The sequence below is a fragment of the Cyprinodon tularosa genome, unplaced genomic scaffold (assembly GCF_016077235.1).
Source record: "Cyprinodon tularosa strain WSP-4 unplaced genomic scaffold, ASM1607723v1 ctg498, whole genome shotgun sequence".
NCBI lineage: Eukaryota > Metazoa > Chordata > Actinopteri > Cyprinodontiformes > Cyprinodontidae > Cyprinodon > Cyprinodon tularosa.
In genome coordinates, this window is record NW_024039227.1 from 141830 (window position 1) to 162595 (window position 20766).

Below are 20766 nucleotides of genomic sequence, written 5' to 3' on the forward strand. Positions count from 1 at the left end.
ATTTATAATTACATAGGAGCGGGTCTCGCAGCCATGGAGGCAGACATCTTTGCGCTACGCAGCGCAGAGCCAACAAACTAGCGATTGCGAGATCGCCCATTACGCTCGAAAGTAACTACGGCAAGTTGAGAGAGATGAACTGAGACGGTACTGAACAATAGATGGCAGTATTATGCCTGAGAATACTATCTGTAAAATTATCTATGTAAACAAACCTCATCACTTGAGAAGGTAGGTGATGCGGACGTCGTGGAAGACATTTTGTCCCGTAACGCTCGCCGTATTGTTGGGGGGGGAGAAGCGGTGGGGGGGAGATGTTCATGTTGCTGCGGTCTGCAGTCTGACCGCTAGATGTCGCTAAAATTACACACTGTAGCTTTAAGTATGGTAACAAAGTATTTGTATTTTGTTACTTGACACCTCTGACAGTGGTTGTGCTATTGTAGATGAGTCCACATCTAGTGGATGAAAAAGTAGTGGACCCCCAAATTTACCACAATGCACGTTGCAAACTAGTGATCATCTGTAGTGATCATCTAAACAGTAAGTCCACTATATGGTCCCCGCTCTATAAAGTAAGGGACGTTCAGACACAACCTCATATATGGCGTAACCACAGGGGTTAGGGCGAAGGTTAGGACACAGCCTTCGAATCCGGCGCCGCTCTATGATGTAATCAGTGGACGAATCTGGCCTTTAAAGGACGCAGCCGGGGGATTCTAACACAGCATCTGGTTATTTTGAACGTTTTAAACGTGCAGATTAAATCCATGAATTCCCAAATAAACACCAACATGACTTCATGCTGCTCCTCTGCTCTCTTGCTTTTTATGCGCCTGTAGATTCTCTCCTGCAGCAACATTTGTCACTTTGAGGGTTGAACCAACCCCACAAAGTAAACTACCTGCTATCAGCTACCTTTCAAGAAATCCCGCCTCTTGAAATGGTAGTTTTCCTTCTAGATGTTGATAGTTAACGTTAGCAAAGCATCTTGGTGTGTTTTAAATAAATCTAATCCTATTTATAACAGTATTCATTCATTCATTCATTCATTCCCTCCAATCACAGAGTCTAATCCCTCTGTGTTTCAGATTAAGCTAACTTTATGGGATTAATATTTAAACAGAGCTGTTTAACTCAATTGGTAAAAAAAATCTTTTCAAACATTGCTCTGGCCATATATATATATATTTTTTTTTTGTTTATTCAAACTCGCTAAATGATAAAATGAAAAAAGAACCTGATATTTGATGACCTAAAACAAGGACAGGTATGCAGCAAGTTTTTCTCACAGGGTTTATACGGGAATAAGTAACTCTAATTTAATTATTTTTAGTGCTCTTAGAAACAAAATTAATGTCAACCACAAGTACCCACGACTGTGTGTGTATATATAGATATATAAATAAAACACAGCAAAATCCGTCATCTTAACCGTCGACAGGCTGCAGCCATGTTCTGAATTCGTTTTCCAGCCACTTTTGTTGAAATATTCATTTTACCGTTCTCTAACGTTTTCTCCACCTCGAGCTTCTTTTACAAACATACTTTACAGGTTTTACGATCAACTGGAAGCAGTTCTGCACGAACACGCAGAACCAGTTAAATCTGATGTATCGGACAAAATTGTTTTGTAATATATATATTTTTAATAAATCATTTTAAAAGCCACAATAAATACATGTAATTAACTTTAATGCCAATTAAGGCCTTAATTTAAAACATAATAACTTTTAATGACCTGCAGAAACCCTGTTTCAAATGTAAGAGGGTCACAATTTTACATTCTTTACTGCTGCAATGCCCCTTTACCCAACTAACTCCTCCTAGCCTGGTTAGTTAGGGGGTGGGTTGACTTTAACCACCCTGATCGCTGAGGTTAGGAATCTCTGCAGCTCCTCTGGAGAATACCTGCCGGCTATGGTCTTTATGACGCTATTCGTTCTACGATTATGGTTGTTTAAAAAAGAAAAAAAAAAAGAAGGGGGGTAAATACAAATCCACTCCCCACTTTTTGAAATTTTTTTTTGCATAAATAAAAAAAAAAAAAAAAAAAAAAAAAAAAAACTTGTTTTCTGCTTCTGTTTGACATATCTAAAAGAAATCATACCAATGTTGGAATTACGCTTGCAGGTAAAAAAAAAAGGTTAATCCAAAATAAATCCACAGCAAACATGTTACGAAGATTTAATGTACATTTATTCTTAACACGTGGAACATATAGTATAAAGATTTCATACTGAATAAATGATATTCATTAAGCCAAAAAAGGGGAAAAAAGGAATTTACATCAAGTCTTTAGCTACATCTGAGATACAAATATGCAGAATGCGCATCACTGGAAAAAAAAAAAAAATAAAGATTAAAACCGCCTTCTTCATCAAGGTTTAGTTTGTCTTTGTGAGGGCGCTCCAATCAAACCACAGACCTGATCTGCTTTTTTCAACCCTCAGAGCAGAGACAAGCTGAAACTCGACGTTTGTTTAGATGTGGCATCAGACAGCAGCTGGACGCCCTCCGCGGGGCGCTGAACAGAGCAGGGCGCGCCGAAATAACGGAGCGGGGTGGCCTCAAGTAAATCACATGGCGTTACTTGATGCAGGGTGAAAAAAAACAACAAAAGAAAACTCAAAGATTAAAAACCATGAAGAGCAACAGAAGCTGAGAAAGAGAGAAGTGTAATGTACAACGTGATATTTACACTGCAGCCTGGACTGCGTCTAGCGTTAAGGACCAGTCCTATAGGTGACTTTTTAATATAAGCGGGTCAGGTCATACAATCAAGGGACAAAGAGAAGAGGTCGGGGTGTTGTAGGTTCACCATACTTTGGGGGGAAAGCCGTTTTCTCTCGACATGAACTAAAACTGTTTTTAAAAACTACAGTTTGCTGCCAAGCCAGCATATCTCAGTGTGAAACAGTATTATTACAGTATGTTTACAGTTTTTTAAGGTGTACAGTACAGAAAAAAGTCCTACAATCTACTGCACAGGCCTCCCATGATAGATGTCTGTTCACAGCCAATAACGTGGTTCTGGTGAGGCTGAGTATATAGCATCCAAAAAATTACAGCAATTATACCACACCACAGTCCGGGAGTCTACGTAACCTTGACGTGAACCAGAATATTGTTTCCTTTGTGGCCCTGCAGGCCCCCTCCCTCTGAGGGAGAATGCGAGCGCGTGGATCTATCCCCCAAACTCACTGTAAACGAAACAGCAACTTTGGTTACAGTTTGTTGTTTTTTTTTAGCTTTTTATTTTATACCTTTTTTTCCTTTTTAAATGTAGTTTTTGTCTTCCTTAAAAAAAACCAGAGTCCAGTCTGCAGGGCAGTGCATTCTGTCCTATGCCTGGGTCCTGATCGGCTCCTTCCTGCCGCTAATCGCTCCGCTTGAGACGCTTTAAATCCACAGCTACTTCATGATATTCCTTCCTTTAGTGAGAAGCAGGGGGGGTAAAAAGACAGAGTCCGAGGTGATTTTTGCATAAATTAAAAACAAAGGACAGTCGGTTCGTACTCGTTTCACTCATACCACGCATACATTCGCACACATACGAAAAAAGGAGATTGGGAGGGAACGGAAAGAGGCAGAGCGGAACGCCGCTGGCGGCTGTCATGACTGGCCAATCAGAAACAGAACGTCACAGATGACCTGCGACACCAGAGGGTTCATGAGAGGCGACACAGAGATGTCTAGTAGGCGCGACTCGTACAAAGTGAACTCTGAGTGGTTTTCCTCCACCTTAGCCAGGGCGTGCAGCGCCCGGGCCGCCCGCCGCATCATGTCCACGCTGGTAGGCTCAAAATGGGGGCCGCCCTGCATCTGAAGCAGGGAGCTTTGGCTCTGTTGGTACTGCGTGGCTGCTAGGCTGTCCTCCAAGAAGCCCAGCAGGTTTCCCACGCTGCCTTTCTGCACAGCGATGGCCCGCGCTGCTAGGCTGTCGCCCTGAGCTAAATTGGCTAGCAAAACCACCGCCATTTCCCGGCAGACGGCCACTTTGCGTTCGCCGACCAGGCGCACGAGCGAGCCGTAGAGCTTCTCCAAGCGGCTGAACGGCGGCGTCGCCAGGATGAGGTCCACGTTGTTGTCCTGGATGCTGAGCTTACTGAGGGTCTCGAGGACCAGTCTCTGGGGGGAGAGGGAGCTGTGTGGCCCCAGGGTGGGGAAGGGGTCCAAGGCTTCCGCCGAGGGGCACACGGCCCAGTGCAGCAGGCCGTCCAGCAGCGGCAGGCATATACTCTCTGGGTAGATGGAAAGGTCCAGCTGGCCGGAGATGTTGGCCAGAGTGACCAAGCAGTTCTCCCTCAGCACCTCCAGGCAGTCCCACCACCACTCGTCTCTGTCGCAGCTCACACCCTCGTCTTCCTCCTCCTCCTTCTCGTAAGTGACCGGCGCCTGTTTGCGCTCGGGGTGCCTGTGGTGGAGCAGCACCAGGCGGCCCAGCAGCAGCAGGAGGCCCGGGTGTTTGGACAATTCTAGGTCGTTACCGGGAACGAAAGAGAGGCTCCTGATGATGTTGGAAACGCAGATGCAGCGTCGCGCCAACGAGTCCTGCCAGTCCGACAGAGTGCTGAGGGGGGTTTCGTCCTTGCTGTGAGGCTCGTCTTCTAGTATTTTGACGTTGCGCCGATTCTGAGGGTCCGGATTGATGCTGAACAGGTACTTGCCGTTCTCTTTCTGCTCGTCCACGCCTCCTCGGACCACCTCCATAGTGACCGACCCCGGTCGGGCTGACAGTACGTCATCGATGGTGGCGGTGACGGGAGCCCCTATGGGCAGAGAGGAAGGGGTCTTCTCCGACGAGGCGTTGTCGGGATCAGAAGACTGGGCCGGCTGCTGGTGGACCTTGTCTTCCGAACAGGACTTGGATTTCTCAGAGTTCTCCGTCGTCGGGCCCGGCAGCTTGGCCTTCTTACGGCCTTCGGCAGCAGGCGGCGAGCGTTTCCGCAGCTTCAGAAGGTCCGTCTGACTCTCGAAGTGGGTCTGGATGTGTTCAGTAGTGTCGCCACCGCCAATGCTCCAGTGTATCAGGCCGCTGTCAAAACTCTGCCGCTGCCCCAGCTTGGATGAGTGGTTTAACTGGAAGGGGTTCTTCTTTTTACGCACCACCCAGATGGGGAGTTTATCAAACTTGCTCGCCTGCTTGGGCTTTTCCGAGTGAATGTTGGGGTCCTGAGAAGACCCTGAGGTAGAGCTACCGGCTTCCTTGGTAGAAGACTCCTTCTTCTCTTCCTCGTCGTCAGAGGATTTGTCTTTCGGGGAGTTTTCTTCCTCCTCCTCCTTAACCTTCACCAGTGAGGAGGTCTCATGGTTGGGCCTTTTCTCCTCGTTCTCCTCGTCTTCATCCTCCTCCTCATCTGTGTCCATGTCCTCACACTCAGGCAGGGGGATTTCATCGTCAGAGACCTCTGCAGCATTGGGGTCTATCAGGGTGCGCTGACCGGGGTCTCCCACCTCGTACTCTTTCAGGATGTCGAAGATCTTTATGAGGCAGCGCCTGAAGTACTCCACTATCAGCTCCAGGAAGCCAGGCAGCTGAAAACCAAAGAGTCAAATTAATCCGATTGAAACGACCGACTGCTTGAGTTTGCAGAGCGGAGGTTCTCACCTGACAGAGATTAAAAGTAGTAATGCTGCCGTCGTCATACAGTAAGATGTTAATGGTGTCCAAGGCCCAGGTGCTTTCAGCCAGTAAACCGGACTTCAGGGACATCATAACCCTCCAGGCCTCAGGAGTTCCTTTGTAGGCAAAAGAGTCAAAACGATCAGAACTTTCTTTAAGCATCTAAATCACAGAAATGAAAGCAGTTACTCACCGATGTCTTTCATGGTGAGCCTCCGTCTGGGTTTAAGGTGGGGTTGGGTCGCCTCCACAGAGCCGGGGGGGAAGGCCACATCTCTCCGGATCATGGGTTGCTGCACGGGGGCCTGGCCGATATGCGACGCAGGCACCGGAGGGCCGGCTTTCTGCACCTTGATGCCAGGGTGCATATAAGGGGACTTGCTGGGGGACGTCCTGGCCTCCATGGGCCGCGGCATGGGAGCCGGGCTCGACACCTGAGGAATGTGGTTCTGAGAAGTCTGGTAGGTAGAGGGTAAGGGTCTGGTCATAGGTGGTCCAGAACTGGCGGGTCCAAACGGCGGCTGCCTCTGGTTAACGTGGCCGGGCCACTGGCCCTCATGGTTGATGCCCCGGTCTGAAGGCATCATCTCCTCTGCTGAGCGGTTCATCCCGTGGTACCCGGGGCCCTGGCCCGGTACTGGAGGCCCCTGTCGGTTGGGGTAGTTAGGGAAGCCCATCTCGTTGCGACCCTGCCACATGGGGCCCTGGGGCCCATCGTGACCAGAAGGCATGGAGCTGGTCATCATCTGAGGCGGCATGTGGGACTGGGAGTTTGGACCTGCAGATGAAGGTCCTCGATCTCTTCCAAAGGGGAAGGGGAACTGGCCCTGCGGGGCCGGTGGTCTGCGCTCCCCTCCTGGATACGTGTTATACTGGTTATACATGTCCTGCTGGCCCTGGTGTCCGGTGGCCTGGGGCCCAGGCTGCTGCTGACCGCTGTAAGGAACATTGTACATTTCCCCCTCATGGCGCTTGGCTGGAGGACCGTACACGCCGTCTACAGGCCGCTTGTAGTTCTGTCAGCAGGAAACAATAAGAGGACATGTTGGTTTTATGTTTGGAACAACCAGAATCAACATGGTGGTAAAACTAATAGATGTCCTTACAGGTTGCTGCTGTGGGTACATTCCTGGCTGCTGATTCGGGTATGGGCCACCAGGGGGAGCCCCTTGGCCAGGGTATTGATTTGTGTATGACTCGTGCCTGAAAACAAGAGTAAGAGTAAAGAGCAACTCTGCAGCTTGAGATGGGATGATAACCCTGCCGTGGTACTGACCGTTGCTGTGGCGGGGGGCGGCTGGGTGAATACATCCCTGCGTCGGCACCAGAAGGCATCATACTGGGCTGAGGTGCTCCGGGGCCCATGTTTCCCTCAGGGCCCATGCCTTGTTCCTGCCTGTAAAACCAACCAAAAGCCGTCATCAGCTTCCATAACCCTGGCTTCATTAAAGCCTACACCAAACAGCCTGCAGTGTTCTGACCTTCGGTCGTATCCGTATGGGTACTGCTGCCTCTGACCCATTGGCATGGCCCCCATGGGTCCTGGTGGTCCTCTGTTATACTGTTCCCCCATGCTGCTGTTAGGGTTCGGTGGCATGAACTGTTCTCCCGCTTATAAAGAACAAGCAAAACCATAATGTTTTAATTCTCTGGTTTGTTTTTACACCAATTTGGAAGGCTAATGTATGTATCTGTATTAAATAATCTGTATTAAATAATCTATATTAACTAATCTATATTAAATAATCCAATTCAAATCACTATATTTCTATAGCGCCAATTCACAACATGTCATCTCAAGGCATTTTACAGTTCAACCAGATCATACAGTCAAATTGATTCAAAGTTTTCTGTCTAAGAAAAACTAATTGATTGCATCGACTCATTGACTTGAAGGAAATCCCTCACACTAAGCATGCTTGTAGCGACAGTGGAGAGGAAAAACTCCCATTTAACAGGAAGAAATCTCCAGCATAATGGAAAAAGTGTGGCATAGAACACATTTTATTTATTTGATTAGCATTTTTCACATTAATAAAGAAGAATAGGTTTATTATTACAGCTCCTACCTTTCCTCATGCCTCCAAATGGGTCTTTGTTTGACTCGTACGGAGCCATGCGGCTCATCATCTCCGGACCGCCCATGCCCGGCTGGTAGCCCTGAGAGTTAGGAGTCATGGTGTTTCTTCTGGAGAATGCAGGGTCTCCGCCGTCGGCAAAAGGATCCTGAAGATTCACACTACTCCTGCAGAAGGACAATTTGTTAGGTCCAATATCAGCACGGATCATTTCTATCATACCCCTGGATGCAGAACAGGAAGCTCGAGTTCTAAGAGAAAGTACTGCTTGATTGGCTTTTCCTTTCACTGAGACACTAAATAATATGTAATAATTAGAATAAAAGCCTTCTAAGGGGCGATGGGTAGATTGATTACAGAATCCTTCTGATTTCTGCTGTAATGCTGCAGTTCCACCACTAGGGGGGAGGTTTCATGTTATTAATGTGACTCCAGATAAAACGAACATGAAAACATGATTTTCCGGCTTCAGCTTCTTACCTGACGCCGGGCATCGGAGGCATCTGTGAGTGCGGGGTGGAGGCTGGCGTGGGGGGCTTCAGGTCTCCTCCTTCTGCCATGGAGCTGGTGGTTGACTGGGGAGTTTGTGGCCCTTGGAGGGACCCTGAACCAGCTGCAAGGACCACAACATAACACTTTAGCTGCAGCAGATTTCTCCAGATAAACCGTCTCATTAGGATTCAATGAAAGTGTGTTTCTGCTCGGTCGGTGTTCACTGTTCCACCTCCTGACTCTAAACAGATTACTGATGCTTTCTAAAGGGGAGGGGTGTGTGAAAGAGTGACTGATGGTTTGTTTGTGTTCAGAGTGCGTGTGACATAGTATCGCTCATCCTCAACTTGAGCTCAGGACTTCTCACTATTACGTCTGGTGAGTCACAGGTTCCCATTCATTAAATCACCACACAGTCGGGTCACCAGCAGGTCACAGTTATTCACATTTCTCACATCAGCCTCTTCTGTTCTCACACGGCACCTCCCCCCCTCCCTCTGGGCAAGGATTCCCCACCAGTGTAGACGATTGGGGGGGGCAGAGATGTGTGACACGTGTTCATATAAACACAGAGAACCCCTGAAGCTCCTTTAACCACGGTGCTTATCTCCAGGGAGCGTTGCTGCGTTGCCATGGCTCCGGGCCAAAGGCAGGAAGCTCCGCTACGGTCACAGCACCTCATCCTCCTGCCACGCCGCCTCTCTGCATCGGTTCTTCCTCTGAACGTCAGCTAACAACCCCACCCAAAGCAAACACCGGACCACCGGGTTTAACCACAGATTTTGCAGCAGACAGAAGAGCACAGAAAAAGATGGCGGCTCTACTGGGTCTCGCTTTAAACATTACTGAGGGAGTTGATGGGTTTAGGGAGCTCTGTGGGGGGGTAACCTGAGAGCAGCTCTCACCTGGGCTCGGAGGCTGGATCTTGGGCTGGTTCTTCTTGGTGTCTGTGTTGAAGAAGTCAGGGGGCGGGTCCTCGCCGCGCTCAATCTTACACTCAAAGGCGTATAAACACTGGATGTACTGCTTCTTGAGCGAGCTGGCGGCGCTGCTGGACGTTCCCACGTTCAGGCTGGTGGCCAGCTCCCTCCATTTCTTATTCTTGTTCACCTGGTAAGGCAGAGAGACGAGGACAGATCTCAGGTTAGACACTAAACATTCAAAGATGTTTACGTTGAAATTTAAAAAAACAAAAACAAAGTGAACCCAGCGAACCTGGGTGAGGCCACCGATCTCTTTGACAGACACGTAGAGGCGGAAGAGGTCGAGGGGCTTGCGGCCCACGGCGGGCAGGTTGCTCATCCCCATGGCTTTCTCCTCAGCGAAGGCCAGGTATCGATCCACCCACATCTTCCTCTCAGGCTCGGGGCCCAGCTCGTACAGCCGGGTGATCTTCTCGTTGGTGATGGTGGAAGAGCTGGACTTCTGGAGTGACACAAAAACGAGCAGATGAGGAAGAAACCAGGAGAAACAAACCAGCGCTCAGATGACGGTCGTTGGCTCTTACCTTTTTGGATTCAGGTTTTGGAGTCGCATCCACTTTGTTGTTGATCTTCTGGGCGGGGGTCATTTTGTCCATGCCAAACTCAGAGCCTGGCGCCATCCCTGGTGGGGGGGGAGAACAGCGCTATCAGAGCAGGTCTTACAGCAGCAGCAACGTCTGATGGGGAGCAGAGGGTCCACTCACCGGGGGTGTTGTTGGCCATGTTTCCTCCCACTGGATAGGGCCCCGGCCCTCCCTGGTTCATCACACCATGCATGCTGTTCATCCCCGGGCCGTAGGGGGGGCCTGATCCCATCATGCCCTGGGACATGTTGGGATATCCTGGGGGTCTGAGGGGAACAGTTTGATGATGAGGACCTGTTGTTTTTGCTCCAATCAGACTCCAAGTTCAGACACACTCACCTGTTGTGTATGGAGTTGGCTGCGCCATGGTGCATGGAGGGGCCGCCGTCCTTCCTGTTCATGCCGGGAGGGGGGCACATGCCGGACCCCACTTGAGGCGGCATGTTCCCCATGTTGGGGCCCATACCGCCAGGACCAAAGGGCCGGGCCCCCATCTGCCCCGGGCCTATCCGTCCGGGCGGCATGTTTCCGTACGGAGCCCCGCCGCCCTGACCCGGCATGGCGTTCATGGAGCCGCCCATTCCGGGTCCACTGGGGTAGTTAGCGTTGGGCATCCCTGTGTAGCCGGGCTGCCTGGGGTAGCCTGGAGGATTAGGGATCTGGTTAGGCCCTCAGGAGCAGGAAGCGTTCCACCAGCTCAGCTCTAAACTTCAAACCGCTGCTGCCTGTGCCAACAAGACGTCTGATGCTTTAGCCAGCTTCCACCGCTGGCGGCCATGACTCACTACACAACCTCGAAACCCACAGAGACAGTTCCAGACCTTAAAGCAGCGGTTCCTGACCGAGCTCCTCAGGGACCCTGCAGGTTTTAGGGGTCTCTGATAACAGGCGGCGATCCTTTGGATCGAAGGAACCAGAACAGAGACGATCCCTGAGGAGCAGCGTTTGGAACCACTGCTTTGTAACTGAAGGCATTTCAGGAATAATCTGAAGGTTTAACCAAGTTAGGACTGGATTTAGAGTAATAACTTAATATTTTGGGTCTGGAAGGTGATTAAACTGCTTTTATCCTTAAATTGCTGGTGAAGATTCTCAGTCATCCAGATTGGAGTCATTCCAAAAAAGACGTTGAAGACGTTTCGCTTCCCATCCAGGAAGCTTTTTCAATTCGAAATGTCAGAAATAGCGTTGAGTTCGAGGACACATATATACATTAGGGGTGCACTGATAAATCGGCCGGCCGATCGATCGGCCCCGATTTCCTTAATTTAGGGTGATTGGCCGATATATACATAGGAAACCGATCTTAACCACCGATCTATTTACCTCTGCGAGTGTCTTAAAATCAAGTCTCTTTTCCATATTTTTTCTGCTCTTAGAGACGGCTGACTGAAAGACCCGCCCACCGGGTCGAGTGAACTGTAACAACATCCGGTGTCGCAGTTCACAGGTCACCAGGTGCAGCTATGTCGTTGGTTTGGAATTATTATACTGTTAAAGAAGGAGACGAAAAGCTCCCAATTTGCAATTCTTGTAAGGCCGAAATTAGTCTGGATGGAACCACTTCCAAAAGCTTTAATACTACAAACCTCGTTCGCCATTTAAGTAACCACCAAGCCGCTGAATATGCAGCATTTGAAAAGAACAATCAAGCTAGGGCTAAAGCAAAAGCCACCGGAAGTCCGTTGGTGGCCCGCTGTTAGCTCTTATGAGCAATGAAAAAAAAAAAAGCTACTACGAGGAAACTTATCTCTCTGCCCCATGCACAAGCATTGAAAGTGAACGCCTGTTTAGCTTGGCTGGATGAGTAAAGATCGCCTGAGTGGTGAAAAAGCAGAAATGCTTTTATTCATCAAGAAAAACCTGCCACTAATGCTCAAGTGACTCCAATAAGACTGAGATCAACGCTTACCCCTGATAATGTTGTTAGAAGATTTAGTATTGTAAGATTTTGCAAGTTTCTGTTTAGATGGCTTATACATTTAAATGGACATAAAGCTTCTGCATCGGGGGACTTTCTTTTAAGTTGCTAGTATGTTCTCAAAGGACCTTGAACCTTGTGATTTTGTAAAAGCAAAATAATACTGTGCACTTTATTTTTGGTAAGAACCTTAAAACAGTTCTCTAATCTGATCTTTTGTTGAAGTTTTGTTTTTTGAAATGTAAAAAAATCAAAAGACCAATGTTGTAGTCTTAAGTTTGTTTTATTTAATTAATATTTATTATTTAATTCATTTCTATGTCAAGGCTCTACCTCAGTTTAAAAAAAGTTTATAATGGTTCAAGGCTTTTGTTCAAGGGCATGTTTTTCAAGAAAAGATTGTAACATTGAAAGTGAATTGCGATCTTGTAACACAGTGTTGGTTATAGCAAAAAAAGAATCAAATCGGTATCAACCAAAATCAGAATCGTCAGGTCAGACTTTTTAAAAGGTCGGTGATCGGAAATCGGCCAGAAAACCGCAATCGGTGCACCCCTAATAGATATATATATATCCTTAAATTAAAAATTCAACACAGACGGCAACAGTTTAAAGTCATTAAATTTCTCTTACTGCCTAAAATCAAGCAGATTTGAACCCTGCAAACCTTCTAAATAACCTCTTGGAGAATCACCATTTCTTCACGCTACCTGCTGCTCATCGTTAATGGAGCCTCACCTTGTGGGCCATACTGGCCCCCCTGAGGGCCATAGTTCCCCATGGTATTGTTCTGAGGATATGGTCCCATTCCGCTATGCATCTGGCCTCCTGAGGACTGGCGTGGGGATAAGGCAGAGCCAGGCTGTCCAGGGGACCCATACGGAGGCATCTGAGGGTTACGGATGTATGCTGGAAGGGATCCAGAGGGAAAGGTCACTCATGTAGGCAGAACCGCAAAACGTAAGAACGTTTATAGGCAGAAGAAAAAAACTGAAACCATCCTTCCTTTGATGTATGGAGTGGATTTTATTCCATTATTGTTGCAAAGAGCAAGTTTAATAAGAGGGAATTTGAAAAAATCAATACAGAAATGAAACTTTTGGTGGAAACTTTGACGTTTTCTCCAATTATGAAATATGTAGTTTTTACTTTATTTTGGGATTTATTTTCTGACGTTTTTTGGTTTTTAAATCTTTTTCTGTTCTTCGAATTGTGTTTTATGGATCACATTGTCTGCCCCTCCAGGGTAGAGTGAGAAACAAACCTTTGCTCGGTCAGTGTGAGCATTTGGTTTGGGCTTGAAATTAGCAGAATGTGGTCTGGAAAACTATATTTAAAAAAATTATTTGATAACAACCTGAAAGAAATGTGAAAGAAATAAAAATAAAATAAAAAGCTAAAAATCTATAAAAAAGTATTTTTTTTGGGGGGGGGGGAGAAAACATCAAAGCCTTTGCTTACATATTAGACATTTCTCAGTTTTTTTTTTTATTTAATTTAATTTATTCATTTTTTTATTATTATTTTTTTATTATTTTATTTTTATTTTATTTAAAAAAACAAAATTTTCAGTATTATTGCTGATAAATGTCCATTAAAAAATTACTTTTTTATTTATTTATACACTAATGGAACAAATATCACTCCATAAATACTGAAGAAAACAACCAAACTTTGTTCTTTTAGCAGGAACATAAACAGAAGCAGCAATCAAACCACATGCATCCAGTTTCTAAAGATACTAAAAGCTCAGAGAACTCCTGATGAAGACCATGGAAAGATTCCTGGAAGCATAATATAAACATGGAGGCGTGGCTCAGGCTAAGTAACGACCCTCATTACTTCCCTGCTGATGACAGCCCCGTTTAAAAGGACTGCCCACAAATTCTCCACAGAAATTAAAAACATGCCCACGTTGACATTGCTGAAGGTGGAGAACGATCCTCCGCAGCAGATTGAAGAAAGCTGGAAACAGGACTAATAAATCCAGCCTGTATGGATCCAACAGATCAGCCTCTGTGATTCGCCCACTGATCATCACTGTGGGATCTGACTCTAAATCAGAAGACATCCCAGCAGCAGCCTGAGCTCGGATCCAAACGCCTTCAGAGTTTCTGCTCTCTGATTTAAGGCTGGACACGATGCCGGCTTGGCCTTCTGCTAAATGACCCCCACCCCCACCTAAAAGACATTTTCTCAGATCATCTAACAAGGATCCCGCTGCTTTAGAGCTATAGATTAATAGACAATAAATTCTTTTGTCGGTCCTGAAAAGCTGAATTTCTACTTTTCCTCACCTCTATCTGGACCCATGGGTGACTGGTTCATGGAAGAATGCATCATGTTTTCTGATTGGACGCTGGGCGGCCGGGGAGGCATCTGGTTACCTGAGGGACAGCAGAGACACGTTGGCGCTGACCATTCTGGACCCATTGCGGTCCGTTTAACAGTTGGACAAATAACCTACCTGACACGGCGGCCGGGGACAGCGGCCCGCTGCGAGACGGGGTCACGCTGGCCGGGGAGCCCACCGGAGAGGGCGAGGGCCCGCGTATGCCGGGCAGGTGGGGAGGGGTGTGTGGGGAGAAAGGCGACTGGGCGGGGTTGCTCTGCTCGCCCTGACAGCTGGACACACCGGAGGTGCTGACGCCCGGACTCAGGACGGCCTCGGTACCAGTGGGCAGGTCGTCGATGGAGCCGGACAGATCCTGGAGGAAGGAGAGAGAGAGCTTTGGTTCAGTAGGGGTTAAATCAGGAGACCGTGACCTTTGACCTGAAAACGAACTGAGCTGTTGCTTCACGATAGAACCCGCAGGAAAAAAAACTTGGAACAAAGTCGTGTGAAATAAGTGAACCCGGCAGAAATCTCTCGCTTCATTAGCAGGAGTCTCGTTTCTCCAGTAGGAAAACGCTCCACATTCCTCCTGGAAGTCTGAAAATGATCCATGTTGGCAAACAGAGAACTCTGTCTGCATGAGAGGAGGGGGGGGGGGGCTTTTTGAAGCGAGTCATCTCAGGAGGCAGCTGATAGAAGCGGCGCTGGCCGCAGCCTGCGCTGCCATGTGGTGTTGTTATTGAGCCGCCCGGCTGGGACAGAAACAGGGAAGGTGAGTGTTTACACATCGGCCCGTCACGTGGAGAACATGTGCTCGCTCTCAGAGATGCTAGCTCATCTGCCAGTCACACTAAAGGAGGAGGAGGAGGGAGCCGAGGGAGGAAGGGAGGAGGGGAAAAAAAGAAACATGCTTTGGAGAAAGGCCAAGTATTCCCATAGAAATCTCACACTCACGCTGGCTGCAGCCCCGAAGCCGGCGGTTTTGCACTTGAAACGGCGTCCGCTGCTATTTTTGGGATGTGACCTGATGGAGGAACCCCAGAGGGAGTGACAGGAGGAGAACGCTGATTCAGAATCCTCCCCCCTCCTCCTCCACAGGCCTCTCCCTCCCTCGCTGCTACCAAAGCACAGGCTTAAAGCCTCCTGACCTGATGTGGGTTCAGTAGAACCAAGGTTCTTAGTGCAGCAGGACATCTGAGCCCAGTGAGGCAGACAGCGGGGATCAAACAGCACAAGGTTCTGACCCGGCCCGGATCCTTGCTCAGCTGACCCGGCCCTCAGTTCTCCTGTTTGGACCCAACTCTAAGGAGACATCACAAGACCGGTCATCTGACGGCGGGCTGAGCCGGTCCCAACCAGTTTCCACAAGGACAACCTCTTCACTGCCTGAGATTCAGAACCAGAACCAAACAGACCGGGTTCATTTAAAAGGATGGGTCCAAATTATCCCACCATTTCCAACCTTTGTACTGCAGATACATTTAGTTCGTATTTTCTGTCATACTTTGTCCCCCAGAAAAAACAAAGAAAAGCTAGGCTAAGCTAGTTTTTACATTTCTGTCCTGGTCACCATAGCAACACATACAACAACTGGATGTAAAAACTTTTAAAGGGTCTTAGAATGCAAAACAGAGATTCCATTGTCATAGATGAATAACGATAGTTCAGTGGGTGAAATGGACGTACAGAGGAGTTCAAACCTTATCTACGCTTCCTTTCTCTGAAAATCTCACAATTCCAAACTTCCACCTTAAAACGGGAGAATCCAAACATGACGTAAAATCGGGGGTGTTGTCTTATTTGTCTGATTTTCTTCCTCTCAGATGTAAACACAGAAGCATGGCGGGGGTGACCTACGTTAAGTGTCAGTAACTCATAAATTGTGGCATCTAGGTTATCCAAAACCTATGATTAATGTGTGCATAACTTCTGCATAACCTACCGAGAACTTGTCTCCAACGCATATCAACGTATCTGACGTGTTCCAGACGAGCGCTGCACATGTTTCTAACTTACAGATACTGTATAATGGCATATTTGCAGCGTTCTGGTATAAAGGGGTTTCACAAGAGGAAACCGTCCTCGTCCAGACTGCATCCCCATCATAGGATGAGCGTGAAGGTGAGTGTGATTGATCCTCCCTGCATTCGACCACGACCATCAAACTTCCAAGCAGACATGACGCTGAATCTGCTGCAACTGCAAACCTTTCTTTCTTTCTGGCGGGTGATAAACAGCAGCTAGGTTAATACCGCGATCAAAGAAATCTTTTTATCCAGAATGGACGCCTCCAGTGCATTGCTGCCCCTCTCAGGACACTGGCTCGTGACATTCATGGACATTACGCTGCCGTGCGTTATATATAAGTTAGGCTGTCATTGAACATAGGTTCTGGAGAACTTATGTACTCTATGTATACGCCCAAAATTAAAAAAATACATAGAAAGTTCATCTTATGCAAGCACTTTAGGAGATTCTGGGACATCGGGCATACGCTGGCTAAATCTAAGGTGTGAGAGGGCCCTAAAAGATTAATAATAAGTTTGTGGGTTGGTTTCATACCTATAACATAACTGATTAGGCCTCTTCTAATATACCTCCCAACAAGGTGAGCAATAAAGGTGCCTATTATTGGTGCTGATCAGTATCGATATCAGTCGATGCTCAAAGCTGCAGCGTCATATCCAAATGGGACAAAAAAAAGGAAAATAAAACTCCTCAATAACCACATTTAAAACTGGACCAACATATCTATTAGGATCAATCTTCCACAAAAATGTAAACACTGTAAATATTCTTCAAATATGTACAGAAGTAGAGTAACTAGAATCCATGAAGGTAGTTTCTCTACCTTCCAGTAAAACACAACGAATCCAATAAAATAAAGAAAACAGAAAAGCCATAAAGGATTAAAGAGCCAAGAAGCAGATTTTATTTATATACAAAAGGGTTCGACTTTACAGTATATTTGGCCCAAAAGAGGAGCTGCTGGTGAGAAGTTTTCAGGAGGGACCAGAATCAGATGTCATAAGAGAAGCCTGACCTCCCAGTTTAATGCAAACATGAAGGTTTTATAAGAATAATAATCCATAATTCAACAGCGACACAACTAAATCTAATCCAAAAAAGATTTTTTTCCCCTCTCGGTGTGAAAACAGCAGCTCCAAACAAACCCTTCTCAGAGCCTACAGCGGCACATATCGTATGCACGGCTTACAAAGTGAGCTCTCCTGACATTCTGTAAATATCTGACAGCTCTGATTCCTCAGCCTGGCTTTGCACAAGCATTGCACACACACACACACACACACACACACACACACACACACACACACACACACACACACACACACACACACACACACACACACACACACACACACACACACACACACACACACACACACACACACACACACACACACACACACACACACACACACACACACACACAGGCTCCTACCTACTCCCACTCTGCAGTCATTGATTTTTCCTAACTCAATACTGCACAGCACCAGCCTGTTCTGCTGACTGCACAAGCTGGACAGCGAGAGACAGATATGGGGGGGGGGGGACGCTGCTATTGAGGCTCTCCTATTCAACACAGTCATTATTAGACGGCAAATGATGAGGAAAACGTGGAGCAGCCATGAGTGGTGGGGTGTTTAAATAGGTCTGATCTGTGAGTGTATGTGTGTGTGTGTGTGTGTGTGTGTGGGGGGGGGGGTATAATGAGCTCTGAGGAGGGTCACAGCAGCAGCATCTATAGATATAACTGATGCTGTGAATTTAGTGTGAAAAGGAGGATTTTTATTTTTGTTGTTAACATCCAGGAAAAGCAGAGAAAGCTGCTGTGGAGCGAAGGAGAGAGCTGCAGGTCTCTGCTGTAGGAGGCTCTCTCTGTGGCAGCCATTTTGTGCCTTTCCCAGCACTGCCTAACATGGAACTACAGAGCTGAGAACTGCTGAACAGGATTCATCATCGCTAAACATCCCAGAACCGCCCCCCCACCCAATAAAGTCCTGTCTGTAAACATCAGATGTGTCAGAAAAACAAAACAAACACTGAAAACCACCAAGGAAAATTTCCAGGATTGTTATTATTTTGGGTGACGATGCTTCAGTGTTTCCCAGCGTTCCCAATGTTCTCTGCTGCTCTCTGAGTCATCTCCTCAGCTCTCCGCCGTCCTAATGTATTCCATTTGCAGATTACTTCACTGAATCAATCAAGCCTGAACAGAGCCATTAGGCTGCCATGCCCCCCCTTTCTTTTCTCTATTCCCAAGTGTGAGAAGCAGAAAGGAGGCAGCGGTGGAACGTGGAGGTACGACCGAGGCCAGTGGTGTCACCACAGGGCGTTCAGCCCTGCAACTTGTTCTCATCCCACTGCTGACGTTGTGGAGGGTTTATTGGGATTTCCTGCTACATAACGTACGCTAAAGAGCTAAAACAGAGATAGGAGCTGTTAAAGGAGAGCTCTGCGTCTGCACCTTGAGGCTTTCCCACTCGGGTTTGGTTTCCTGAAAAGAGATTTCTCTGAACAAACTTTTTAAATAACACTTCATAATGTATTTGTAGTAAATAACCCTGAGATATACCAACTTTTTTTTGGAGTTTTTACAGCACTAGTGGCTGTTTTTTTAGACAGTAGGCTGACAGGAAAGAGGGTATGAGAGAGGGAAAGACCACAGGTCGGATTCGAACCCGAGTCGACCACCTTTAAGGACTAAAGGCCAATTTAAGCTTCTGACGCGTAGCCTCTGCAACTGTCAAAGCTGTCTCTGTGCGTGACCACGCCCCCCCGCACAGAGGTTCTGCAACTGTCTCCTCAAACCTCAAAAAAATGCTGACTACGCGTTGGACGGTCGCAAACACATGCAGACCTCAAGTGGAAGTGCGCAGACAAAAAGCAGCTGTGATTGGTCCTTGGTATTCTTTTCTTGGTATTCCAATTCGGTGCAGGAGCGCGCCATTTTTAAAAACCGAGGAAAGGCTACAATGGACAACTGCGACGAAAGCTTAATCAAGGAGGTTCGCTCCATTAACACAACCTGTTCCTCTTCGATGTCTAGCAACTCTAGATCCATCTCCGCGACCGTGAAATCTTGCAGACACAACACACTCCCAACGGCGCCGCCAAAGTCCTTGTGAGCATCAACCGAAGTTCTCGCGATTTCACGAATGTGCTTCCCCTTGAGCTTTGGCAGGAAACTGTTTTGTGTCCCTAGAAATTCCAGACCGACGGTGCAGAAGCATAAACTGGTTCGCGATCAGACCCAAACGACATTTGATGCTGCAGAAGTCTAAACTGCCCTTAAGGCCTCCATACATGGGTCATGTGCGCTAACCACTGCGCCACCAAAGCACGACCAAGACAACAGATTTTGATACAAATTGTAATCCTACTCAGATCATAGAAGTTACTTAGAGTTACAGAAGGCAGCTGCTCACCAACCGGGCTCACCTCACGGGAAGTGGCCCCAATTAACAGTTAGAGGCATTTTAAACATCATCACATTGCTACATCATACACTTTAGCAGAGGAGACATCCATGCCTCCAGTCTTATCAAAATATTACACTTCGTTTTTAGCTGAAGGACTCCGCTCTCATTCCAGTCCTAAATTGCTGGAGGAACTGGCCTAATTAGATAAACTATTGAGGAAAACATCAGTTCTGATACGCAACAGGCAGCTAATATTAAGGTGTAATAAACTCACAAATCATCAAGGATAATTATCCTACCAGGACTAAAAGATAAAGGTCTGCATGATGATACATAGTGGTGGCAGCATCATGATGGGGAGACCAGCTGATGCTTCAGGTATTTTTTTTTTTGGAGAGAGAAGGAAATCTCTTAGCTTGGGAGACATTTTAAAGGCGGTTCTACAAAGTTCTGACCCGCAGGTCGGCACACAGAAACACTTTTCAACAGAAATAAATCTGATCTGAAAGGAAAACAGTGAAGTTTGTGGTTTTAGTGGTGAAGCCTGAGCTCACTCCCTCCAGGGTCGACTCAGGCCTTATTAGAGGAGGGGGAAGAAAACTGGCTGCATCTGTATCGCTGCCATGGTTACCGTGATCCACGTGGTTGACACATTAGAGCCAACAGTCCCCCCCCTCCGCCCTCCTCTGTCTGCCTGTCTCTGGGAGGCCTCCCTGCGTGCCTGGCAGGGTCACGGCGCAGTCAGAGACTACAAAAGAAGAAGCCTGTCATTGTTACAGGAAGCGCAGAGCCGCTACCCCCCCGCCCCCCCATCCTCTGTCGCCGCCTGCACTTTAATTACAGCAGGCCTTTCACGCTCAGGACGCCTGACACTCCATGAGAGGACAACCCCCCCCTGCCTCCTAAATATTCAGCAGTTTTTCTCCTGAAGTTCCTGCTCATTTTCCAACCATCTCGCCTCCCCGGCCGGGTGAGGGGGGGGGGGGCATGGCAGGAGGCGTTTCTTCCGTGTAAAAGACAACATCAACTGAAACTCTAAGCTCAGCTACTTTGACACAAACTCATCAGAGCGCCTCTGTCCAGCGTGTTTGGACGCAGCGCCGCCACCGAGCATCAGCAGCAGACAGACAGGTGACCTGTGTGCAACTCGGCCACCTGGCCTCATACGCCGACTCAGAGGTCCACCATGAGCTGGAGGAACGGCAGCTCTAACCCCCCCAAACACACACCGCCCCATGCTGAAGGTTTGCAGGCCTGAGCACAACCATAAGGGGGCACTCCCACCCTACTATGAGGGATAGAA

The 20766-nt window shown here is 47.5% G+C and overlaps 1 protein-coding gene across 3 annotated transcripts in view; it reads right to left on the reverse strand.

Annotated features, from left to right (window-relative positions):
* Positions 1-2181: 2181 nt before the first annotated feature.
* arid1ab (AT rich interactive domain 1Ab (SWI-like)) overlaps positions 2182-20766 on the reverse strand; it is a 78743-nt gene continuing 60158 nt past the window's right edge. For 2 of the 3 annotated variants that reach the window (XM_038302679.1, XM_038302680.1), the window contains exons 5-20: positions 14152-14392; positions 13982-14071; positions 12423-12593; positions 10103-10406; positions 9884-10029; positions 9704-9801; positions 9412-9621; positions 9102-9306; positions 8185-8317; positions 7696-7871; positions 7108-7237; positions 6903-7022; positions 6733-6829; positions 5820-6642; positions 5612-5742; positions 3616-5538 (exon numbers count right to left, since the gene is read on the reverse strand). In XM_038302679.1, coding sequence (XP_038158607.1) covers positions 3616-5538; positions 5612-5742; positions 5820-6642; positions 6733-6829; positions 6903-7022; positions 7108-7237; positions 7696-7871; positions 8185-8317; positions 9102-9306; positions 9412-9621; positions 9704-9801; positions 9884-10029; positions 10103-10406; positions 12423-12593; positions 13982-14071; positions 14152-14392 — 4998 coding nt within the window. Of the gene's footprint in view, positions 5539-5611; positions 5743-5819; positions 6643-6732; positions 6830-6902; positions 7023-7107; positions 7238-7695; positions 7872-8184; positions 8318-9101; positions 9307-9411; positions 9622-9703; positions 9802-9883; positions 10030-10102; positions 10407-12422; positions 12594-13981; positions 14072-14151; positions 14393-20766 lie in introns of all 3 variants that reach the window. The other variant, XM_038302678.1, reaches the window with a different exon arrangement.